General features: G+C 44.1%; 1 protein-coding gene across 1 annotated transcript; it reads left to right on the forward strand.

Moving 5' to 3' along the window:
• The first annotated feature begins 4728 nt into the window (after window positions 1-4728).
• On the forward strand, window positions 4729-13914 carry LOC125523447 (patatin-like protein 2). Its single transcript, XM_048688479.1, has 5 exons — window positions 4729-5028; window positions 5174-5358; window positions 12564-12738; window positions 12826-12987; window positions 13077-13914. The coding sequence occupies exons 1-5, from the start codon at window positions 4852-4854 to the stop codon at window positions 13590-13592; spliced, it is 1215 nt and encodes a 404-aa protein (XP_048544436.1). The 5' UTR covers window positions 4729-4851; the 3' UTR covers window positions 13593-13914.
• Window positions 13915-16984: the final 3070 nt, after the last annotated feature.

The raw sequence follows: 16984 nt of genomic DNA on the forward strand, positions 1-16984 counted from the left end.
GACCTATGCATTAACCATTGATCAAATACATAATAAATATTTTTATGAAATATATGTTTTCAAGTCTACTATTTTGTAAATATTTCACATTTTATCTATAAATTGTGAACAATATGCACATAAATTTAAAACTTTTAAATACATAGTTTGAAATTTCCTAAATACTTCTTTTCAACATTTTTGTAAGATAAATTTTTTTGTTACATTTGTACAATTTGGTTTCAAAATTTTACAAACACATTTTTAAACCCGTGAACATTTCTAAAAATGTAATGTACAACAAATTTCTTTCAATTACACGAACATTTTTTACATTGCGCAAACTATTTTTTCTATGCCACGTACATTTTTCCAAAAGTGTGCCACTTTTAGAATGTCATAAAAAATTAGCACATATGGTTAAAAAATCATAAATATCAGATACATTTTTACACGTTTAACAATTTTCTGTTGCATGATTAACATTTTTCAAAACAATTGTAATTTATTTTTTGTAAGATATATTAAAAATGTTTTTGACATATTTTTGGTAAGATATCTCAAGAATAGAAACAAAATAAAACTAAAACAAAGATTTGACGAAAAAATAGAATGAAAAACAGAACAAAACATGTGTGTCGTGACATCAGCATGACACCACACTTGGTTACTAGGCCTGCGTGTACCTGTTACATGAGGCGAGGCCAGCTAGGGTCTCGCAATGGGCTACACATAGCCGCGCCCCTATTTGACAAACTACGTGCCAAATAGAAGTTACGCCCGCGTGGGAGAACTTGAGAAGAAAATCATGCAAACATGGGGGTACATCAGGCCCAGCAGTGGCCCATGTGAATGTATATTTTCACATGTTTCATTTAAAATGGATCCTTAATTTTCCCAAACCCTATATGGCGCCTTCATCGCCAGTTAAAGGCTAATTTGCCAACCGACACAAAACCACACCCCCTCTAGACTGGGACGACTATTTACCCTTCTTTTTCTGTTAAACTTCAAAAAAGAGTGCGGGTGACCTGACACGAAAGTTATGACGTCTTTGTTGAGAGATAACCACACTAACCAACTAGGACATTTTAAAGCTAGTGCCAATTCACTTCTGCTTCTCCTTTTCTTCTTTTTTAGTTCGCAGAAGCCCCTGATTTTGGGAAGCTTCCAAAGGCTTCCCGAACCAGTTTTCAGGATCACTGGTCGTCTCCAGACGGTTTTTTCTTTTTTTTTCTTGCTCCCTTTTCTGTTTCTTTATTTTTTTTAAATTTTGTATAACTTTTTTTAATTTTAATTTTCCCTTTCATAAATACTTGAACTTTTTTCAAATATATGTTTTCCTATAAAAAATCAATGAATTATTTCTAAATTCATGAACTTTTTATAAAAAATGGAGAAACTTTTTTCAAAACCCATGAAATTTTATATCAAATTAGGGAACCTTTTCAAAACCCATGAATTTTTTTCTAATTCGTGAACTTTTTTTCACAATTGATGTACTTTTTCGAAAATTGGTGGCTATTTTCCAAATGTGTGAACTTTTTTCAGGTTTGTGAACTTTTTTCAAAATTTCTGATATTTTGTCAAAACCGGTGAACTTTTCTTCATAATCGATGAAAATTTTAGTTTTTTGAACTTTTTGTCAAATTGATTATTTTTTGTCAAATTTGTGAACTTTTCTTCCAAACTGGTGAACTTTTTTTTAAAATAGATGAAGAATTCTTCAAATGTGCTATTTTCCCCTAAAATCTATAAACATGGTTAAACGATCAATGGAACAAATCGAGTGAAGCGAGCTCTCAGGCTACTTGGCCGGCCCAAGAGACCGAGCACGTGAGCGCCGGTCCGGCAACCTAATGTTCGAAGAGCTGACTAGGAGCTCCCTTTAATTTGTAATGTTCATAGTAAATCCTGTGTGGCGTCCATTGATGTCAAAATATGCTAAAACCTATATAGCTCCTCCAGCGCTGTTTTAGTATGTTTTACAAACCGGCACACACCTTCGGTCCGAATGGGCAGCCCATGTAAGACAGGAAGCGGGGAAGTTCGTCCAAGTTTTGTGAAGCTTCTGAAAGCTACCACGCCAGTCTAGTGTTTTTATTCTTGTTTTCCTGAACCAAGTTTTGTTCAGTTTATCTGGGGTTTTTTCGTTTCTTTTTGTTTTTTTCAAATGCGTGAACTTTTCTCAAATTGTTATATTGTTTCAGTTTTGTGAGTTTTTTTAAATTTCATGAACTCTTTCAAATCCGTGAACCTTTTCAGTTCTGCTAACTCTTTTAGTGAATGTTTTCTAATTTCATGAACTTTTTCGAATCCATGAACTTTTTTCAATATTTTGCTAACTTTGATAGTGAAGTTTTTGAACATTCATGAACTTTTTTCAAATTCATGATTTTTCTCAAATCCATAAACTTTTTTAGGTTTTGCTAACATTTCTACTGAACTTTTTCTGATTTATGATTTTTTAAGTCCCTGCACTTGTTTCAAATTCATGAATGTTTTTTTTAAATTTGTGAACTTTTTCAAATTCATGCACAATTTTTTAAATTCGCAAACATTTTTGAAAACTCATGAAATATTCAATTTGGGAATATTTTCTAAATTCATGAACATTTTTGAATTCGTGAACATTTTGTAAATCCATGATCGTTTTCATAGATGTTTTTGACAGCTCGCAAGAGAATAAAAAACACAGGATTGCGCGAGTGCGAAGAAAACAGTCGAGCGAGCTATATGGGCCACGACACACGAGGGGAACGTGTTAGCGCCAGTAGTTTCGCGGCGCTTTAGGCGCCAACAAGGAGGACTCTCAAAATTGTCGGCCCCATTTGACGTGCTCACATCAGCATGTTCATCTTATCTTCAGTTTTTTGGAGGCTTTTTCGAAAAAACAGACAATTGCAATAACTTTTATATCGAGTTAAATATTTAAAGCCATATTAAATAACAAAAACATACTTCAGAAATGGTCAGTATGTGTTTAAAAAACATGCTAAGTCTGTCTTAAAAAATGTTCACCATATATTACAAAATAGTTCACCATATATTACAAAATAGTTCACCATATATTATAAAGATCTACCATGTATTAAAATGTTCATCATACATTATTAAGAATGTTCATATAATGAAAAATAAAAAATGTACTTTGTATATTACCAAAATGTAAACCATATATTGAGAATATGATTATTGTATAGGGAACCTATGCATAAGAAAGAAAAACAAAAAGGAAAAACCAAAACCCAGAAGAAAAGGAAATGAAAAAAAGGGGGCAAAAATTACCTAAAACCAGAATGAAAACCGAGGAAAAAGATAAAAATGAATTATAAATTATAAATAAAAAGGAAAATAAAATGGCTGGAAACCAGACAGCCCAGAAAAACCGAACAAAAAAAGCAAAAATAAAAATAAGTGAAACCGCTGATGAAGTTAAGGAACGCCATTTGGGCTGGCCCGGAGATCTATCACTCACTGGCGTCGCATTAACAATTTGATGCATGTAATCCTAAAAAAAACTATTTGATGCATGTGGGCGTCAACTAGAAATTGCCACGTGATACATACATTTGTTTGCACAAGCATCACACACCCTCCATCTTATCACTGCCTTTGTAGTGCCGCTGGCCACCTCTCCCACTCTGGAATCCCCACAATAATTGTGTTGTTCTCCTCAAGAACTCTTTTGTTATACTTGTACCTCGTCACCGCCCACTGGAAGACTACCATGTTAGCTATATAGAGAACAAGAAGAAGAACACATAGTAGTAGTTGGGTCACCGCTCATTTTGGTTGTCCCCACTCTGGCTCTTGCCGCTACTATCTCATGGCCGAGTCGATGAGAGCGGGTCGTTGACAAAGTTCCCGACGCCAAGTTCACTCGTGTAGAAGGTGGTTCCGAGGCTCAGCACCCCCTCCCACGACTAGTCTCCGGCCACAACGTGTTCATCAATATGAGATTGTCATCTATTAACCGTCAAAAAAAAAGATTGTCATCTATTCTGGCGCACAACCCAAACGACTCTTCAAAACTTTAGATGTTACTCTCCGTTGTGCTGGTATGATTTCATGGTCCCCCCTCCCCCAAAGTTTTGGCAGAACACCAAGATGCAAAATGTTGAGCTAGGGATGCCGACTTAGAAGGTAGGTCTTCAATGTACAACGATCCTTGTTGTTCGTGCGTGTTTCAGTTTTCTTCAAATTGATATGGGTTTGTTAGTTAATCTATACAATCTAATTGATATGGGTTTGTTAGTTAATCTATACAATCTTTTTCTTGATATTGTCTCTTGTAAATACGTAGAAATATTGCCCCACAAAAAAAATACATAGAAATGTTATCAAACACGAATGTTCAAGCTTGAATTACCGTATGCAGTTGATTTTTTATTTTTTTGCATGGGTATGCAGTCAATTTGAACCACTACTATGCACTTTTTGGTCTACATCCTCGAAGAAAAACAAAATTATGGAGGAGAAACCTCTCACCGTAGTTCCAACTACGACGGTTACAGGTCGAGTATCGATGAGGAAAATAACACTGCGTACACTTCTCAGTACGTGTCGCGTAGAGCAAACACAGAAATTGAAGAAAGTTTTTTTGTTTTTGGAAATTGATGAAAGCTACTAGCACCACAGAACCAGGGACGCGTTGGATCAGGTGCCTGGTCCAAAGAAACTGGACCGCGACACATTCTAACCACCGCACTGAACCTCGCACCTGCACACGATGCCTCCCCGGCGGTCGCAGCTTAACCTGTATGGTCCATGGTGTCCGCGAGCGCATCGATCCAACCATTTAAAGCTGCTTCACGTTTCTATGAGTATTAGTTAAGTTCGGAGTTTAAGCGGTCTTCCTATTTGCCGGCCATGCAAGTGCCGGAGCAGGACCTGATGAGCCCTGGCGGCGCTTCGTCGTCGCTGTTGTTCCCCACCTCCTCGCTGCCACGCGAGGGTCGGATGATCACCGTGCTGAGCATCGACGGCGGCGGCGTGCGCGGGATCATCCCCGGCACCATTCTCGCTTTCCTCGAACAAAAACTCCAGGTGACCTTTTCCAAATACTTTCATCATGCCTGCTCTTGCATGCATGCATCCAGTTTTCCATGTATAGTGTAACATGTTCTTTTTTTGCTTTTTTTTTTGAAAGCACTGGTAACATGTTGGTCTAACGAGTTGTTTGGGTGTGTAGGAGATTGATGGGTCGCCGGACGCGAGGATCGCGGATTACTTCGACGTGGTCGCCGGAACGAGCACCGGTGGTCTGGTGGCCACCATGCTCACCGCGCCCAACACCCAGCGCCGCCCGCTCTACGCCGCCAAGGACATCAATAAATTTTACCTCGAGCACTGCCCGAATATCTTCCCTACCGTCTGGTGAGGATTACATACTGTATTTCTTTTTTGAGGGGTGTGAGGATTACATACTGTATGACTTGTTGGAGATATTAGCACTTTTCCGATTAGACTTATCCACGAGTAAACAGTAAGCATGGCATAAAAGGTATGCATCTCATAGCGATACCTAAGCATACTAGCGCGTGCAGAACATAGAATCGAACCTTCTATGAGCAGCACATATACGGCTAGCATAAGTACGAGTAAACGAGGGATGAACAGATCATACCCTCCGGTTGGCCAGGCCAACGCGGCGGCTGCAGCAGCAGCCTCGGCGTCGTCCGTGGCCTTCTTCTTAGCAGCGGCGTCATCGGCCATGGTGTCGATGCAGAGGAAGTAGTGGAAGCAGAGGCGAACAGAGTTGGGGACGAATCGGGAGCAGCCGCGTCGAGACGCTCCCCAAAAATCTTATTGCCGTTCTCCCGGGTAGGATCTCGAACGACAGGGTTCCGGAGGCATCTGCTCTCCCGACCAGCCGTGCACGCGGTCGTCGGGATGGGATCGCCGGAGGCAGCACAGAGTGAGGAACAGTAGATGACGGCTAGGTCATGTGATAGGGAGTGAGTGAACTAAACTAGGTTACTTCACTGGCTAGAGCCTTCTTATATAGTCCGTAAGGAAGAAAGTCGTGTGCCTTGCCGAGGCCCACGACCGAGTCGGCCCACTCCTGGCAAGGGAGTCGACGAATACGCGGGTCCTGGCAAGAGAGTCGATGAATCCCGGCATCGCAAGTCAGCCCACAGTCCAACGTCTTGGACAGTGGCCCACCTGTTAACGACTCGTTAATTAATCCCTGATTAATTAATTCATTTCTGAGCAGCAAAAATAAGCTTCGGCTCATTCCCGCAACTCGCGGCGCGCGCGCGCGTCGTGACGAGGCGTGGCGAGGCGGGCGGAGGAGGAGGAGCGCGCGTGTACCACCCCTCTTCCCAAGCTCCCAATGGCAAGTGGTAGAGCAACCCTTATAAAGGGGTCTCAACTCTCCTCAACTAGCAAGGTGGGACTAAACTTCCCATCACCTGCCATCTCATACATGTGCCTCAAGATTAACCAGGGATTAGTGTCTTATATGGGCCTAAGCCCATCCATAATCCAACAATCCCTCACCAGATCTCGAGGCACATAAGTTTGTCACCTATTCCAAACAATGTTTGATATACCAGAATTTTCAGTGGAGACTGTTAAGTTGAACTTCCACCTAGAGCAACAGTATTAGACTTCTTCACAACTGAACAATGGACTATGCCTTGAATTGTCAGTTTGGCGTGCAGAAGTTTCGCCTATTGTCAGCTGATACATGGCTGCCGAAGGCTAAACCCCACGGATGGAGCTTATTAGTCATACTCCGTACCTTCTCATGAGCTTAATAGAGATTACCCAATCTCATAGACTGTGACCAGCAGTCGGGCTCACATAGGTGTGTTCCTCCAAAGAATGCTTTGTAGGTTAGCATCTTGCTTACACAAACTTTGAAACACATTAAGACAAAAGTCAGCCCGCCTTACAGAATTGAGAGTATTGTACATCTCCAACGGAGTGGGTTAATTAAGGATACTCTCCTCAGTTGACCGCTGGATTGTTTTCCCAGGTCCTAATTCACGGGATCTCCGATCACATAGGTTGAGTTACCCCCATGGCAACTTACGTGGGTCTCATACCCATCTCCCTCGATGCATTTTCTATCACAATCCGTGATAGCCCTTTCGTAAAAGGGTCTGCCAGATTCTTAGCCGTCTGGATATAATCCAACGCTATTACTCCAGAGTTTCTTGATTTTCTGACAGATTTCAATCTTCTTTTTATGTGCTTTTTGGATTTCATGTTGTCCTTTGAACTCTTAGCCTTGGCAATCACTGTTTGATTGTCACAGTTCATAAGGAAAGCCGGCACTGGTTTATCAACCATCGGCAAATCCATCAAAAGCTGTCGAAGCCATTCTGCTTCAATGCATGATGTGTCTAATGCTGTGAGTTCTGCTTCCATAGTCGATCTGGTTAAGATCGTCTGCTTGCAAGACTTCCAGGAAACAGCACCACCACCAAGTGTGAAGACATGTCCACTTGTGGCTTTCATCTCATCAGCATCAGATATCCTTCGAATCACTATACCCCTCAAGTACCGTCGGGTACCCAGAATAGTGAATTCCATAGTTCACAGTACCTTGCAAATAACGCATCACTCGCTCAACAGCATGCCAGTGCGCATCTCCCGGATTGGAAACAAACCGGCTTAGTTTGCACACAGCAAATGAGATGTCAAGACGAGTAGCACATGCTAGGTACATCAGTGAACCAACCACTTGAGAATATCTCAATTGATCTACAGCCGTGCCTTCGAACTTTCGAATTCGCATGCTAGGATCATATGGTGTTGCAGAAGGTTTGCAGTCCGAATATCCAAAACGGCTCAAAATCTTCTCAACATAGTGGGATTGCAAAAGTGTAATTCCACCCTCAGAATTTCTCAGTAGCTTGATGTTCAGGATAACATCAGCCACACCCAGGTCCTTCATCTCAAAGTTGTGAGATAGAAAAGACTTGACCTCCTCAATGACCTTGAGGTGGGTCCCAAATATCAGTATGTCATCGACATACAGACACAGTATAACTCCTTCGCCCCCACCATAGCGATAGTATACACATTTGTCAGCTTCGTTCACAACAAAGCCAGCAGATGTCAGAGTAGTGTTGAACTTCTCATGCCATTGCTTAGGCGCTTTTCAGGCCATACAAAGATTTCACTAGCTTACACACCTTTCTTTCCTGACCATTTACTACAAAGCCATCCGGCTGTTGCATGTAAATTTCCTCGTCTAGCTCTCCGTTAAGGAAAGCCGTCTTAACGTCCATCTGATAAATGAGAAGACCATGCGAGGCAGCCAAAGCGAGTAACACTCGAATGGTTGTCAGTCTAGCCACAGGTGAATAAGTGTCAAAGAAATCCTCTTCTTCTTTCTGAGTATAACCCTTGGCCACAAGCCTAGCCTTGTACTTTTCAACAGTACCATCGGGCCTAAGCTTCCTTTTGAACACCCACTTACATCCTAATGGCCGACAACCATAAGGACGATCAGTGATCTCCCATGTCCCGTTAGCCAAGATGGAATCCATCTCACTACGGACCGCATCCTTCCAGTAGTCAGCATCCGGAGATGCATAAGCTTCTGAAATGGAGCTGAGAGTATCATCATCCACGAGGTACACGAGGAAATCATCACCAAATGACTTTGCAGTCCTCTGTCTCTTGCTCCTAACAGGAGCTTCCTCGTTATCTTCCTTGAAACTCTTATCACTTTTATGTTCATAATATTCCATCGGAATAGCAGGTTCAGGAGTCTCATCAAATTTCAGTCTATAATTGCTTTGCATATATTTCATGGGGAAAATATCCTCAAAGAATGTAGCATCCCTAGACTCTATAATTGTACCGACCTTCTGGTCAAGTACCTCAGATTTCACCACTAGAAATCTATAGCCAACGCTATGCTTGGCATAGCCAAGAAAAACACAGTCCACGGTCTTTGGTCCCATCTTGCGCTTTTTGATTATCGGCACGTTGACTTTCGCCAAACAGCCCCAAGTGCGCAAGTAAGAGAGTGTAGTTCTCTTCTTTTCCCATTGCTCATAGGGAGTAGTCTCATTATCCTTTGTGGGAACTTTATTCAGAACATGACAAGATGTCAATACAGCCTCCCCCCACCATGCCTTGGATAAACCCGATGTATCTAACATGGCGTTAACCAAATCAGTTAGAGTACGGTTTTTCCGTCCGGCAACCCTGTTTGACTGGGGTGAGTAAGGAGGCGTCCTCTCATGAATAATGCCATGTTCCACACAGAATAAATCAAACTCATTAGAAAAGTACTCTCCACCACGATCAGACCGGACTCGTTTTATTTTCTTCTCAAGTTGGTTCTCAACTTCAGCCTTATAGACTTTAAAGTAGTGTAGAGCCTCATCCTTAGTATTTAACAAATACACATAGCAGAATCTAGTGGAATCATCAATCAGAGTCATGAAGTATTTCTTTCCACCTTTAGTCAACACACCATTCATCTCACAGAGATCTGAATGTATGAGCTCTAGAGGTGCCAGGTGTCTCTCCTTCGCAGGCTTGTGAGGCTTACGAGGTTGCTTAGCTTGCACACACGCATGGCACTTAGAGCCTTTGGCTAAAGTGAAACTCGGGATTAAATCCATCTTAGCTAGCCGCGTCATACAACCGAGATTTATGTGACAAAGACGTGAATGCCAAACCTCAGATTCGTTCACATTAGAATAAATTTGGTTCACGACTTTATTACAGAAATCCTTCAGGGAAAGGCGGAATAAACCACCACAATCATATCCTTTTCCAACAAATAGTCCATACTGAGATACGACTACTTTGTTAGACTCAAATACTAACTTAAACCCTTCTTTGCATAGAACGGAGCCACTAACGAGATTCTTCTTTATGGCGGGGACATGATGCACGTTCTTCAGTTGCACGATCTTTCCCGAAGTAAACTTCAGATCTACCGTGTCAACACCATGAACAGAAGCATGCGAGCCATTCCCCATCAGGACGGAACAATCTCGTGTGACCTGGTAGGAAGAAAACAAAGACACATCAGCACACACATGAATATTGGCCCCAGTTTCAATCCACCAATCGGTGGACTGACAGACTGAAAGTATGGTAAACAGATTACCATACCCAAATGCCGCGTCATTGTTGTTCAGAGTGACATTCACAGACTTGGAGTCCTGTGCTGGCTTCTTATACTTGTTTGGGCACTTGTTTGCCCAATGTTCATCTGAACCACAAGTAAAGCAGCCATCTCTCTCTTTTTCTTTCTTCTTACCCTTCTTCTTAAAGGTAGTATTCTGCTGGACAGAGTTCTTTCCCTTGAACTTGTGGAAGTTCTTCTGCACCACATTGGCGCTAGAAGAACCCTCTGCCCCTTTCACATGCGAGTCCTTTGCTCTCGAGTTATGCTCAACACTGAGATGACCAATGACATCCTCAACAGAGAATTCACGTCTCAAGTGCTTGAGAGAAGTAGCAAAGTTCCTCCAACTAGGAGGGAGTTTTGCAATAATGCAACCCGCGACAAACTTGTCCGGTAACTCACACTTCAGGAGCTCCAGCTCCTTAGCAATGCACTGTATCTCATGAGCCTGGTCCAATACAGAACGGTTATCAACCATCCTGTAATCATGAAACTGCTTCATGGCATATAGCTCACTGCCAGCATCAGTTGCACCGAATTTGACTTCGAGCGCATCCCACAAGTTTTTTGGCAACACCCATATGAATATAGGCGTCAACCAACTTGTCTCCAATCACACTCAGAACTGCTCCCAGAAAGATTGTGGTTGCCTCCCTGAACGCCTTCTCCTCTTCAGGAGCAACCGTTTCTATGAGGGACATACCACCAACCCAGAACATGTTCATCGCTGTGAGTCACAAGGTGGTCCTAGTCTGCCAACGCTTAAAATGCGTCCCGGTAAACTTTTCCGGTTTCAGAGTAGCAGCAAAGCCTTGAATCGAAAAGTGCCTAAAATAAGGTTTTTGGATTGTTGGAGATATTAGCACTTTTCCGATTAGGCTTATCCACGAGTAAACAGTAAGCATGGCATAAAAGGTATGCATCTCATAGCGATACCTAAGCATACTAGCGCATGCAGAACATAGAATCGAACCTTCTATGAGCAGCACATATACGGCTAGCATAAGTACGAGTAAACGAGGGATGAACAGATCATACCCTCCGGTTGGCCAGGCCAACGCGGCGGCTGCAGCAGCAGCCTCGGCGTCGTCCGTGGCCTTCTTCTTAGCGGCGGCATCGTCGGCCATGGTGTCGATGCAGAGGAAGTAGTGGAAGCAGAGGCGAACAAAGTTGGGGACGGATCGGGATCAGTCGCATCGAGACGCTCCCCAAAAACCTTATTGCCGTTCTCAACCCGCGGCGTGCGTGCGCGTGTCGTGACGAGGCGTGGCGAGGCAGGCGGCGGAGGAGGAGGAGCGCGCGTGTACCACTCCTTTTTCCAAACTCCCAATGGCAAGTGGTAGAGCAGCCCTTATAAAGGGGTCTCAACTCTCCTCAAGTGAGACTAAACTTCCCACCACCTGCCATCTCATACATGGGCCTCAAGATTAACCAGAGATTAGTGTCTTATATGGGCCTAAACCCATCCATAATCCAACATGACCCAGTCTCAGTCCAGAGCCATCTTCCCTGCCGTCTGGTGAGGATTACATACCGAGTTTTTGACCTTCTCTCCACACCTCTCTCCACATATAGATCGCAGTCTATATTGCAAGATGATAGACACACCATCATCATCAACTTGGTTTTCTATAAGAGTAGAGATGGAGCAAGTCTTTTGCCTCGTCTAAAAGAATAACGATTCAACTCTGTATCAGGAAACACCATCACTTTCTCTTCATCACTTTACTCAGCCACCTTCGAGCCTGAGTACCACAGGGCTCATCCTTGCTTCCTGTGAAAATACTCATTGGTCACCGACGCTATCAGGTTTGCCGCGCTGCGACGTAGTTTTTGAGCTTCTGGTTTCTGCAACCCAGACCAGTACGACAACTAATAAAAAATTAGGAAAATGGTACTAGTGACACAATTGCTACTCCAGTCACAATGACACCTCTGATACCGACATGAAAAGCTTGTCCAACTTAGCAGTATCATCTACTGAACTACGCACTGCAGCGAATTAAAAGGACACTTAATCACACTCTAGATATATCTCGATATTGGACATGGAAAGAAAAATGATCAATCCCCTCGTCAAGATAGCAAAGCATACATTTGAAGCTGCCCATCCAGCCTCTATGCAACAGGGGTATCTTTAGTGAGAATGTTTTTCTTACTTAAGAGACACAAAAAGACATTAATTTTTAACAAGATCTTAATAAACCACAGACGAAAAGGAAAGTTTACTTGCCTAGCTAGCCTTAATAGCAATGTACATCGAACGAATTGTGAACTGGCCAGACTTGGTAGGAGACCAAACACATTTATCCTGCCCCACCCCAGGTTTCTCCTGAAACTGAGACAACTCAAGCCATCACAAAGAACCACAGCTACTGTTATATTTCTAATATTAGACAGATTATATAACCTAGAGCACTTTGAAGACTCAACGAGAGTACTTATGAGCTCTACACAATCTGTTGTGCAGCAAAGGGCTGGGCTTATTCAAGAGCATGATGGGACCCAAGTACAGTGGCCAGCACCTGCACTCAATCCTGAAGAAGCAGCTCGGTGACACACGAATCAGTCAGACACTCAAGAGCATCGTCATCCCCACTTTCGACATCAAGCTCCTTCAACCTATCATCTTCTCAACCTACGACGTACGTACATAGAAGAACAGAAACACATACATCTGTATAAACAACATGTCATCCACTCGACCATGAAAAAAAATCTGTACGTTACAGGCCAAGAAGGATGTCTCCAAGAATGCTCTTCTGTCGGATGTCTGCATCAGCACGTCCGCCGCTCCAACCTACCTCCCCGGGCACCATTTCAAGACCAAGGACAAAGACGGCAAGACCCGGGCCTTTAACCTCATCGACGGGGGTGTCGCAGCCAACAATCCGGTACGTTGCCCAAATTAGGCTTAAGATCTATACCAATTGACTTCTGTGATGTTGATACGTTTCTCACTGGCATACATTTATTTGCATAGACCCTTGTGGCGATCACCCACGTAAGCAAGCAGATCATAAAGAAGAAACAGAATCTCGGTAAGTTCATGGTCCTCTCGCTGGGCACTGGCACCGCCAAGGTCAAAGAGAACTTCGACGCTGCCGAGTGCAGCAAGTGGGGCCTTCTCGGGTGGCTCTATAACGGGGGCACCACGCCGATCATCGACAGCTTCTGCCAGGCCAGCGCCGACCTCGTCGATATCCAGGCATCCGTGCTTTTCGAGGCGCTACAGTGCGACATGCACTACTTGCGGATCCAGGATGAGCTCCCGGGCGAAACGGCCTCCGTGGACGTGTCCACGACAGAGAACCTCAAAAGGCTCATTGATGTTGGCAAGGCATTGCTGAAGAAGCAGGCGTGCAAGGTGGACATCGAGACAGGCAAGAACAAGGACGACCTAGAGAGGGGCACCAACGAGGAAGAACTTACCCATTTCGCCCGCATGTTGTCGCACGAGCGCAAAGCCAGACTTGGGGAGGCGGGTCTCAAAACTTAGATATGACTCTAAGAATATCGGCCCGGTTTGAATTTGATGACCTACGCCATCAAGCGCTCTGTATGCAAGCAATGATTTATCTGATATTTGTTGTGCGTGCTTTAAATAAAGATTGTGAATCTCGTCACATCAGCGAGGTTGCATTGCAATATAAACTAGTAGGGTGGCCTAATGCATGGTTAGATTTGTCACGTTTTAAAACACTTTTATTTTTTATTTGTTTTACACTAATTTTGTGGCATTAGTTGCCATTCAGTACACATACCTACTTATAGAAAAGCTTGTACCCGAATGTGCTGTGAATAAACTTCATTTGGGAGTATTTCAGCTATTTTATTTGGTTCCATGAAAATCATTATTTGATTTTATTCATCACCCAATATATCCTTACACATGTGGAAAATGATTATACAACTTTTAACCGAACTCTACTAGAAGACTTTCTACTAAGTGTCTCCTTATGTCAAACTACATAATATCGTATTATTTCTTCTTTTATCTTTTCCCCGTTTCATTCACCAGCCCGTCGGTCTATATCTTCCCATCAACAATTTTCAGATTAAGATGAAGAAGTGGAGACGAGCAAAGTGATCATGGGAAGGAGCTGGAATTAGGGTACATGGTTGCCGCCACCACGGGCGGGTTGGGGCATAACCCTTGCACTTATATGGGGTGCCGCTACCGCGCATGAAACAGTGGATGTGGACACCGTGGGAGGGAGGAAGGACTCCTAGGTGTTAGGAGATGGATGTGACTATCTCGCATGAGTCAAGCATCGCCGCCGCATGAGGAACTAGGGGGTGTGGTCGTGCGGGATGGGCGTGGGAAGGAGCAATGACTAAAGTTCAGCGGAGAGAGATGCATTTATTTGAGACGGCTGGGTTGTATCCATCCTTGTGTATGCGTCAGCGTCAGGGAGGTTTTTTTTTTACGATTTCATCTCATCTCAAGGGTAAAAATGTTAATGTTTGCAAAAAATGATAAAGTGTGTACCTGCTTACAGTCTCAATGCATGTTCAACTAATGGAATTGGCAAATCCTTTACTCGATGCAAAATTTCAACGATATAATTGGAACCAGGAATTTGTGACTACCTTGTGGGCGTATGAGTAAAATCTAAGTGGTTTAATCTCTTTTCGGGTTTGGGGGGGGGGGGGGGGGGGGGGAGGGGACATGACACAATGACTAGTGTAAATCAAAGATGCCATCGGATTTAGTTACACCCGACTTAACTCAGTATCCGAGTAAAACCGACAAAGCACACTACACCTATGATGGAAATACCACCCAGATTCATGAATCACAAAAAAACACCTTTGTAGAGCTTTATCCGGGAGTTTGAGGCCTCATTGATATACGTAAAATGAGCCCGAAGGTAAGAAAAAAAAATATTCACAATGTTTTTTGTATAACACTAACTTTACTTATAGTATGCTGAAACATCATTTATTTAGTAGTTCTTGAAATGTTTTTAGTTATATCTTAGTAATTAATATACTTTGATATATTATTTTCAAGTGCTAATGTCGTCAATTCATTAAGCCTTTTTACTTATATAGTAGAGATCAAGTAGTACTCCATAGTGGTTGGAGGCAGCAGTGCCTCTAAGCTAGAGTCAACATTGTTGCATCTAAGGTTAACCAAAAACGCTGTAGTGTATGACATTTGAGTGCAGCCTCTAGAGCGCCCTCAAAAAACATTAATCAAGTTGACATGCCGTTCACTTTTCAACTGGATGGCTCGAGAAAAGGGATGACATATATTTTAGTTGGAACCAAAGCTTGGAGGCAGCCTCTTAACTTGGAGGCGATGCCAAGAATTTCTTTTCTTGAGAAAGCTCCATGCAATGTATAAAGGCAACCTCTAAAAGCCAAGAGGAAGTTTTAGAGGCAGCAAAAATGCACACTGTGGATGTCAAGAAGACTGGACGATGCAGACAATGTTGGAGACATCGGTATGCGACGATGCCCGACTTGGATGGAAGACGACCTGTGGTGATAAAGTTGAGCATACGCGTGGAATGCTTCCCAAAAACGTAATTCATTGGGCGCGTCCGCGGACAATGACCAGTCACGCCTCAAATTATCCACCTTACATTCGCCTCTCTCATATTTCACCCTTAGATCCATGCAAAGCATGCAAAAGAAATTCTACGTACTACATACTACGTACTATCCTAACTACTCTTCCTCGTCGGACATGTCCACGACGACGGTGCCGGGCGCCGGCTAGATGGGCGGGCAGGAGGGCTCCAGCTCATCCTCCTCCTGCTCGACCTCATCCAGGTAGGCGAGCATCTCCGCCACCTCCGCAGCCTACTGCGCCTCCACCTCCTACCGGCGACGGCGTCTGGCCTCCGCAGTCAACTCCGACCGAAGGGAATCAAGGATGGCCTGCTGCTCCGCCTGCAGATCCGCGTCGCCAGCGTCCCCCACATCATCATCCTCCGGCTCATCTTCCTCCTTCTCAACCTCTTCCTCCTCGTCCTCCTCCAACTCCTCCTCCGGATCAACTGCATCCAGAGGTAGCCCCGCGGCAATCCGAGCTTCACGCCTAGCCCGGGTCTTCCCAAGGAGCTCGAGCCGATGCTCCGGCGTTAGAAAGGGCTCGCTCCTCACCCGGTGGCGTGGGGGCATGGCTACTAGGTGGACGGGTGGAGTGAAAAGTGGTGGCGGCGGCGGACAGGAAGAGGAAAATATGGATGGATGGTAGGTTTCGGTGCCGCCGGTCGACTTAAATAGCTGGGCTAGGCACTACGCGGCCCACTGGGGCTACGCCACGCGGCGTCACCGGTCCGATGGAGGAGACGAGCTTCGGATCGTTGGGTCAGGGCGTTTTCGGCTGGGACCCCTTCGCCAGTCTGACGTGGCAGGCGTGCCCGGGCGCCCCCATATCCACCCCATATTTAGGCTGGATATGAGGGGTACCGCTCAGCCTAGGCGTTTGAGGCATCCGTCTGGATCAAAAAATCATGACCGATCAGTGACCGGGTGACCCGCCCGGGCGTTTGAGGAGGGTTTGAGGCACCCGGCTGTAGATGCTCTAATGGAGGATCACAAGGGTGAGAGGTTGGTGTGGCACAACTTGCGAGATGAAGCAAAACCCAACCTTGTTTTGGTCTATCTCTGGTGTGACCGGTAAGTCATATATATGGTGGCTGCTAGGCATCAGCTGACTGATTTTGAGGGAAAATCAGTCGGCTACACTGCCGTCGGATCTGACACGTGGCACATGGATTGCAACATGGCGCAGTTGACCAGATCGTCTCTCTAGCACAACATCACTCTATCGCTCCTTGCTAGCACCATCGTCCTCCCGTCTTGTGCATTGCAGCTCCAACACTGATGAGACTGCAGCTCTGCCGCTGGTGACATCCATAGGTCATTGCATCG

The sequence above is a fragment of the Triticum urartu genome, chromosome 7, assembly GCF_003073215.2.
Source record: "Triticum urartu cultivar G1812 chromosome 7, Tu2.1, whole genome shotgun sequence".
NCBI classification, from domain to species: domain Eukaryota; kingdom Viridiplantae; phylum Streptophyta; class Magnoliopsida; order Poales; family Poaceae; genus Triticum; species Triticum urartu.